Source organism: Tauraco erythrolophus, chromosome 6 (genome assembly GCF_009769465.1).
Source record: "Tauraco erythrolophus isolate bTauEry1 chromosome 6, bTauEry1.pri, whole genome shotgun sequence".
NCBI lineage: Eukaryota > Metazoa > Chordata > Aves > Musophagiformes > Musophagidae > Tauraco > Tauraco erythrolophus.
In genome coordinates, this window is record NC_141470.1 from 60,923,310 (window position 1) to 60,932,596 (window position 9,287).

General features: G+C 54.3%; 1 protein-coding gene across 1 annotated transcript; it reads left to right on the forward strand.

Annotated features, from left to right (window-relative positions):
- Nucleotides 1-1,653: 1,653 nt before the first annotated feature.
- On the forward strand, nt 1,654-2,478 carry DIO3 (iodothyronine deiodinase 3). The gene has a single exon (XM_009987053.2). It carries the CDS (start codon nt 1,654-1,656, stop codon nt 2,476-2,478), a length of 825 nt encoding a protein of 274 aa, XP_009985355.2.
- Nucleotides 2,479-9,287: the final 6,809 nt, after the last annotated feature.

Genomic DNA, 9,287 nt, shown 5'->3' on the forward strand with positions numbered 1-9,287 from the left:
GCACTGCAAGCACTTGACACATAGCCCACCCAACCTAAAACCAGCCCTTGTATGTCCGCTCTGTGGACAGCACACAGGTCTACCGGACCACGTTCACGAGGTGACACTTCACCCTTCTGTTTAAGGACTTTGGTAGACCTGCTCACATGAGAAGCTTGTGCTTCTGCTTCACTTGGCAACAGAAAAAAATATCACTGCCTCCTCCCGGGTCGCTGGAAGTGAGCATCTGCCCCGACTTATAGCTCACTTGGATGCAGCAGGACCCTCCGCGAACAGGAGGACATCGCGGAGGCAGTGCTCTCCTGCCGCCTCCACTGTCCCTGCTGCCCATCCATCGTGGGACCCTCCGCGGCACCGGCCAGGCACCAGCTCCGCAGTGTGGGAGAGTGCGGTCACAGCTGAGCTGGCAGGAGAAGTCCGAGGGACACACACGCCGGGACAGGACGGGACGGGACGGGACGGGACGGGACGGGACAGGACGATCATCCCTGGGAATGCGGCAACTGCCCTGCCCAGCCTGGCGTCGAGCGCGGCCGAGCCCCGCCTTCACGCCTCGGCGCACGCCCCGGGGCCAGCCCGGCCCTCGCCGCCTCCTGCGACCCCGGGGCTGCCCGTGGTGACCCTCAGTCCCGAAGTCCTTCGGGGGAGGCCGGCGATCTCCACCCCTGGGAGAGACCCACCGCCGGGGGCACGGCCCCTCCGACTCGGGGCCCGGGGCCAGGCGGCGGGGACACCGAGACCTGCGGGCCGGGGGACGGCAGGGCCCCGCGGCTCCCCGCCGCCGCAGCCGCCGCCGCGGCGGCTTCTCGGGCAACAGCTACCCCTAGCGGCGGGAGCGCCGCCCCGCGCCCCTCCTCCGCCGCGGGGCAGCGCCCGCCGGCCGGCGCCCACCTGGCACCCCCCCGCGCCGGGGCCCGGGCCGCCCGCCGCCAGGCGCGGAGCTTCCCGCGGACCGGGGCAGCGGCCGCCTGCCGTCCCGCGGCCGCGGCGGGAGGGATGCGGGCGCGGCGCGCCCGCAGGTTCCAGCCCCGGGTGCTCCCCGCGGCGCCGGGGCGTGTGGCGGGGCGGAGACCGTGCCCGGGGGCGACCGGGCTGGCGGGGCGGGGAGGGGAGGGGAGGGAGGAGCGGGGAGGGACGCGGCGCGGGCGGCCCGTCCCTGTCACCTGCAGGCGCTGCCGGGACGGCCCCGGCCCCCGCTGCCGCTGCCGCGCACAGCCCGTGCGGGGCCGGGCCGGGCCGGGCCGGGCCGGGGGGCGGGCGGCGCCTGTTGCATTGTCCTTGGCGGGGCTGTTTGTGAGCGCCCGCCGCTATCTGCGGCCGGGGACCCCGGCGGTGCCCTATCTCGGACTCTCTGCTGGTGCCTGATAGCGGCTGCTCCCTGCTTCGTTGCACGTCCCTCGCAGCTCCCGCCGGGGCTCTCTCCCCTTTTGTCTGTGTATTTTTAGGTCATTAGAGTGGAGGGGTAGGTAATCCCCAGGCTCAAGTTCCAGAGGGGCGGGTTCTGGCCGGAGGTGGAGTCACTTTTCATTTAAATCCCTGACTATAAAATGGGCTTAAAGAGAAGCGGGATCTCAGCTGTGCTGCACAGACCCCGGCAAGCAGGGTGCGTGGGGGCCCCCAGGCAGCCAGCGCCCTGCAGCACAAGCCGCCGCGATGCTCCACTCCCTTGGCGTTCACACCTTGCAGCTGCTCACCCAGGCGGCCGCCTGCATCCTCCTCTTCCCCCGCTTCCTGCTCACCGCCGTGATGCTCTGGCTCCTGGATTTTCTGTGCATTAGGAAGAAGATGCTGCTGATGCCCACGCCGGAGGAGGTGGCCAGCGCCAGCGAGGGGCCGCCCCCCGACGACCCGCCGGTCTGCGTGTCCGACTCCAACCGCATGTTCACGCTGGAGTCTCTGAAAGCCGTGTGGCACGGGCAGAAGCTCGACTTCTTCAAGTCGGCGCACGTGGGCTCCTTAGCCCCGAACCCCGAGGTGATCCAGCTGGACGGGCAGAAGAGGCTCCGCATCCTGGACTTCGCCCGCGGCAAGAGACCCCTCATCCTCAACTTCGGCAGCTGCACCTGACCCCCGTTCATGGCCCGCCTGAGGTCCTTCCAGCGCCTGGCCGCGCACTTCGTGGACATTGCTGACTTCCTGCTGGTGTACATCGAAGAAGCACACCCCTCCGACGGCTGGGTCAGCTCGGACGCAGCCTACAACATCCCCAAGCACCAGTGCCTCCAGGACAGGCTGCGGGCAGCTCAGCTGATGAGGGAAGGGGCGCCCAATTGCCCCCTGGCCGTTGACACCATGGACAATGCTTCCAGCGCCGCCTACGGTGCCTACTTCGAAAGGCTCTACGTCATCCAGGAGGAGAAGGTGATGTACCAGGGAGGCAGAGGACCAGAGGGCTACAAGATCTCGGAGCTGAGGAGCTGGCTAGACCAGTACAAAACCCAGCTCCAGAGCCCCAGCACGGTGGTCATCCAAGTGTAAAAAGGACCTGGCAAGAAGCGCAGGGGTGGAGAGGCGAGGGGAGGGCGGGAGGAGAGGTGGGGAGGGAGAAGGCGCTGCGAGGCGGATGGCAGGAGCTGTCTTCCCCCGGGGACACTCGAAGGAGGCTGCTGTGCGAGCTTTCGAGCAAGATGTGCCATAGTCCTTTCTCTATTCAAATCATGTTGATTTGCCAGCCACGCTCTGTCAATACTGTATTTCCATGTGCGTTTTGTAAATAACTCTTCTTTTTTCTTTTTCCCTTTTTTTTTTTTTTTTTTTGAGAAGCGTTTACTATTTTTTAAGGAGGCTCTCTTCCTACGGGATCTGTTCCCGGCTGCGTGTGTGCGCGGGTGTGTGTATGAAAAGTTGTGTACAAGTGCTCCGTGCTGCCTAGCAAGTGCTAACTGGGATTTCTAGTATTTCTTTGTGATGACCGATTTTGAAATGGGTTTCTCTAATGCCAGGAAATCGCGTCTGATGTTGTCAAATACTAGAACTGCCAATAGCCAGAGCTGAACGGAATGTCCTATTTATGTGGGGGGGTTTTGTAAGACGTTCGTTCACCTTTTTTTTTTTATGAATTTTTTTAAATAATAAAGGTTGAGTAAATACATGTCTAACCTTGACTGCCTCTCTCTATCCTCAGACCGCTACGTTCACTTTCCCTTTTGCCTGACTCGCAATACCCTCCCCGCAGCCGAGGAGGGGAAGGCGAAGCGGCAGGCGGGAGAGGATGCGCTGCTGGGGGCCCGGGGGCGGCGAGCCGCTGCCGCGCCCGGCGACGGGCTCCCGCTCGGCTGCGGCAGGAGCGCGCACCGCCCGCGACCCGAGGGACTAGAGGGGCTATTGGGCGTCCCCCGGGCCAAGGGAGCACCTCGGTGGTCCTAGAGACCAGTCTGGAGGACGGTGCGCTCTCCCTCTGACCCCGGCGAGCCGCCCCCGGGGCTGAGCCCCGAGAGGGCGAAGGTGCAGGGCTGGCCGGCGCCGTGCAGGCAAGTGAATCCCGGCCAAAAAAACAGGCGGGGTAAAGCCGTTCTGGCCGGGAGAGCCGCCCCGCCGAGAAAGTCCCGTCGCGGGCGCGCAGACGGTGCCGGAGCCGGTGCCCGGCCGGGGGCAGCGCGACCCGCACCTGCGGCGAGGCGGAGCCGTCTCCGGTCGAGCGACGGCGGCTGCGGGGCTCGGGCAGGAGGGCAGCGTCCAGCCCGGCGGTGCGAGGCTTAATCTCCTCCCCGGGGCGTTTCAAAGGGTGCGGGGTGCCGGAGCTCGCTCCCTCGGAGCCCGACAGGTGAAGCCGAGCGTGGAGAGCATCCCGCAACCCCCGCAGGAGCTGTGCAAAGCCGCCCAGAAACAGCGGGTGTTGAAGCACCTCCTGTTGTGCCTCTGAACGCCTCGCTGTCCTTGACAGCAGCGGGACGAGGTGCCCGAGCTGTTCAGCCCCTAAGTTTTGGAGACGGGGGTACCGCCCGAAGGTAAGGCAAGCCGGGGACGCCACTCCCCGCAGCTGAGGAACCGAGTCGCGCCCGCAGTACTAAGCTAAACCTGCGGAAAGCTGTTTGTGAGGACTTTATAGCCCCTTCCTTGGCCATGACAACGTTCCTCTGTCCCCGCGAAGACCCTGTCTCTCAACATTCACGGTTTACATCAGCCCATGTAACCGCTCCCGCCGGTACACGCAAGACAAGCGGCACAGGGCGGTTCTCACAGCTGAACCAGCGGCTCCGATCGCGCTCCTCGGGCCCTTTCGCCCCCGCAGCCCCTGCCCTCGGCGGGAACGGCGGGAGCGCAGCGCCCCTGGAAATCGGGCCATTTTGGCTGAGGTGTCAAAAGATCCAGTTCAGGAGCCCGCTTTTGGCCCGCTGACCCACCTGGCCGTGCAGCCTTCCCTGCTAGCCCCTAACCCCCTTCAGCGCTTCACCTTTCCGCTGCCCCAGGAGCGGACCCGCCCGGCCGGCCTCCCGCGGCACCGAGCCCAGGGATGTACCGGCTCCGCCCTGCTCGGGCACCCCCGGTGGTGTCGGAGCGGCGGGGCGAGAGCCCGAGGTGGGCTTGCTTCCCTCGGCTGCCGGTTGGCCGCTAGGCACAGAGCCCTCCGAGAAGCCCCGGAGCGGAGGGGGAACCTCCGCGGCAGCCCCAGCAGGGCGGGCTGCGGCGGGGCATCACCCCGCTCCTCCTGGCATGGGCAGCGTCCGCCCAGGCACGGTAAAGGTGTCAATGCCTGAACTGCTTCCAGCCACCGTTCGCGCCTGACTCCCGGTGCACGGGCTCATCAGCCTCGGCTCCCTCCCCGCGACCCCACGAAGGAGCGCTTTTCCCCGCTCCCAGAGCATCAGCAAAACCCGGCTGCCTGTTGCCTAAGGACGGCGACGTCCTTTGAACGTTGTTCCCGAGACGGAAAGAACGAAAGTCATGTTGGCACATCTTAGAAGGAGGCGAGAGGAGGTGAGGCAGGCGCCCACACCGGGCTTTCTGGTAAAAGGACTTTTTCCTCCCGGCGGCTGCGGGCAGCGGGGCGGCACGGGGGGCACCGCCCCGTTGCCCGCAGCCGCCGGGGGAGGCCGGTACCACCCGGCTGTTCACCCCCGAGGGCAGGCGGCGGAGAAGCCCCACGCCGAGCCAGGATCCTTGGTAGAGCTAAGCTCGGCTCCTGGAGCTGCGTGAAGGCCGGAGCTGATGCTCAGAGTGTGTCAGAAACCGTGTGGCTCCGCACTCATCCTCGAAGCCGACATGGGGTTAGCCGAGGTTGCACGGTCTACGAGGGCAGCCTCTATCTACATAATTACTTTTTTTTTTCTTTTTTTTTTTTTCCCCTCACAGTTTGGTTTTCCATATTTTCCAATAAAGCTCTTCTTTGCTTTGCCACCTCGTTATCTCTTTTTCTTACCCGCTTTTGGCATGCTTTAGTTGTAATCCGAAAATACGGGCAACCCCCGGGCACGTCCCCACCCCGGCTCAGCCTCCAGGACATTTTCTGGTCATATGGACAGAAATGATCACTGTCCTTACTTGGGTTTTAATAGTTACAGAAACAGCCTCGTCTTTACTTTCTGCTACTAGAAGATTTTGGTCAAAGGCTATTGCAGGTCAGGATTATTTTTCTTTTTTTTTTTTTTTTTTTTCCTAAATAAATCAGCTTTCTAAAGCTACGTTCCTCCTTTAGACTGAACACAGAGCTCTATATTTATCACTTTCTCTTTAATCAGCAGCAGAAGAAAAAATTGCTGCGAATGCCCGGAATCCCTGAAAGAGATCACACTTTCCCTTTGCACAAATCAAAGTTATCTGCTCCCATTATATCCTCCGCTTAAAATGAATCATAAGCCTCCATCCCGCTGAGCTTTCTCGAGGACGCTTGTTTAGCACGGATGACAACAATGTGCTTTACATCTAAAGAGCCCAGGGTGTCAGAAGCCTCTCGGGCTGATACAGAGTATTGAGAAACGTCCTATCTTTAAAATGCATTTTTACTGCCTTTCCACCTCCCTAATGCACGACAAACAGAAGTCAAAGAGCAGCGAAGAGATTTATCAGAGAGAGATCTGAGCGGTGATTACGTGTTCTGTCAATAATTAATTGAATTATGTCCTCAGCATAATTACATACAGCCCTCCAGCCGGGAGGGGAAAAAGAAAGAAGGAAGTTGCGGTGTGGTCAGAGGGGGATCTCAGGACATAGTTCCAGTCATTAAAAACGTGATGTAACATTGCAGTCTGGTGTATTCTGAGGCACAAATGGGGAAACACAAACGAAACCAACTACAAAATACTATTTGCTTTACAGCAGTGAGACAGCAAAAGCACTTGCTTTCATTAGTTGTTTTCACTACTACTTTTTGCTGGGGATTTAAAGGTGTTTTAAGATGAACAGACCAGAGGTCTTACTCCTTTGATCTATTAGCTTTACGATGTAGGCTTTGTATTGTTCACCACACACTAACTGACTAAATTTGATGTTTCTGATGTTTGAAATAAAAATTAAAATCCGCCCAGCAAAGCGTCATGTATCTGATAAAAATCTATAAATGACACATTCAAAGAATCTTGCAAGCCAATTCTTACTCTGACACTAATTTTTCTGCACTTCTTCCAGTCATAAGGGAGATCATCATGTCATTATTAATTTATTATTTACTAAGAGCTGTGAGAGTGCTCTTTCGGTACGCAAATGCGAGAAAACAAAGGGCTTGATTCAGTTCTCACAAGTTTTGCACTGGTGTAACTTCAACAACACAGGTGTAGTCACTTCAGAACCACCTGGGTGTAATTATGATCAAAATCTGGGCTATTGCACTTCCTTTGCTTCTCTAATGGTTCAAAACCTCTATTTTTCTACAGCTTGCTGCGGAAGACAGACAGCTGTTTGAATATAGAGCTCAAAAATCATTCTCAAGTTCCTCCTCACTGACAGTGCCAGTGTCCTAAATCCCACCAGAATTCAGTCACATCAGCACTTTTCCTCACTGTTCAGCACCCTCCCTACAGCCCAAGTGTCATAAACCCCATCGATATGTGTTCCCTTCCACTTGTTAAGGTACATCCTCTCAGTGTCTTGAGCTTTAGATCAGGTAGTTTTCCATTTTAAACACTATTCAGCATCCAGCTGCCAAACGGAATTTGACACCTGCTTCCTTCTTTGCAAATTTCTCTTTTCAGACAAATTCTTGATGATGCCTCTCAAAACGAGGTTCATTTATGACCTCTGCTTAATTGAGTACTCCGTGTATTTCTCATCTTCTTGGCCTTCCACCTGCTTCTTCAGAGATTTTGGAAGCGGTTTACAGTGGTAAATGCATTAACAATCAACAGCCAAAACCATCCTAACTAGAACAGTAAGCACTATTCAATCCTTCCTGTGTGAAAATACGTTACTAGACAAGGCTAAGATCCTTCAGCTAATACATTTTGTGTAAGAAGTCTTCTCAGGGTACAGTGCTTATGCTCAAAAAGTAAGGATCCCCTAGTTTGGTCCACGGAGTTCCCATGCCTATCAAACACAGAAGATCAGGCCTATCTGATGTTTCTTCTCTTTTCCAACTTAATAGCTCCTTCTTGACTTTGCTCATGGAAGCATCTGTTTCCATTTCCTTTTAAGTAATAAGTCCTCCATCTCGAAAGGACCTTTAGGACATGGCCAGATGGGGTAAGGTAGTTCGACCTCCTACACATTTCTCGCCCAGTGTCCAGAATTACCTTGACACAGAGGCGATCCCTGAATTTCTGACAAAGAGAACATCTAAGAGCTGCAATGCTTCCTGGAGACATTCAAGAATGAATTGGCACATGGCCCCTGGCAGAAGGGGATCCCACTATCCATTATAGAATAATGGGCACTATAATAAATAATAAACAGATTTAAATTTTACTGAAACCCCTAGCAATGAGGGTAAGGACTATGGCAAAACTTTCTCTCTCTTCCATCCATCTTGTCTCTCTCACCTTCTTAGGCTTATAAAACTACTAGTGCTTGAGCAGTCTGCATTTGACCAGACTTTCACATCCATTCCAAGGCACCCCAGGTGGGACTTTTAGAGTCATATTTCTATTTCCTTGGTGGGTCTTGCTTTTCTTGCCTGAAGAGTCCATCAGGATGTACATTCCTTGCAGTAGCCAAAATTCAGTATACTTACTTAATCACTGCAGGTTATCACCTCAAATGAGGTGCCACACTGTGGAATTTAAATGAGGCCTCACAGCACAGAAACTCACTTGAGGTATCTTAAACTTGAAAAAAATTGTGTTGAAACGTCTTTCAGAGCTTTCTCAGACCTCACAGAACTTGATAAGCATAATTATGCCAAAGATACAGTTAGTCCCAAAGACCTGATAGTGGAAATAATTTATAAAACAAAAATCATTACATAACCTAAGGGTAAATTTTAAAACATATGTTTATGAAAAATGATATTTTATTAAATTATAAAGAAATTTTAAAGGTATGTGTTACGAATTTTTAAAATTGTTATAAAGGAAGTGACCCTTCTGAAAACTATGAGACTGGGCTGAAGAAGTTCTGGAAGTTGCACAATTCAATGCAAGAAAAAAATTTTTTTATTTATTTGATCACTTAGCATTTGTGATGGAGGACAAGCAGGAAAGAATAGGGCGCAAGGCTGCTGTCAACCGGATTTGCAGCACATGGACACAGAGAACGTACTGTGCTACTAACACACAGACACACGCACACAATTGCAAGCAGAGATCCAAATTAGTTCAAAGTGGTTTTGGAACATTGGAGAGAGAGAGGCAGGGAGTTGTGCGTTTTATAGAATGAAATATTTATTTCAAAAAGTGATAATTATACAAAAATTAAGCAAATTACCAAGTTCCTTCTCACTCTAAGTGGAACACATCCATTGCTTGTATGTCAGTGAATAATGAACAGTTCTGGGGAAATGGAAAATATTAGATGGAACTCAGTCGTCTTGTTTCCTCTATTTCATTTTATCTTTTTTTTCCTTTTAACTGTATATTGCTTTCTTTAGAATGCATATTGCTGGAATGATTACGCTGAGCTCTAGCTTTTTTGATATTCAAGAAGATCTATAAATTTTTTTCGTTAGCGCTTAGCTGACTGATGTCTCTCTGATACTAAATAATCTGCCATGCCATCACACGAAGTCAATAGTTCTATCTACCTAATAAGAGCAAAGGTGTGGTAAGCAAAAGCAAGGAAAAAAAATTGTAATACGTGAAGCCGTTCCCCAGAATTGACCTGCAAGATCTCTCCTATTCCCACAAGATGTCTTCACTTCATTCATACAGTGGAAATAATTTCCAGAAATTATCCACTGGGAGGAACAGAATGGAAGAAAA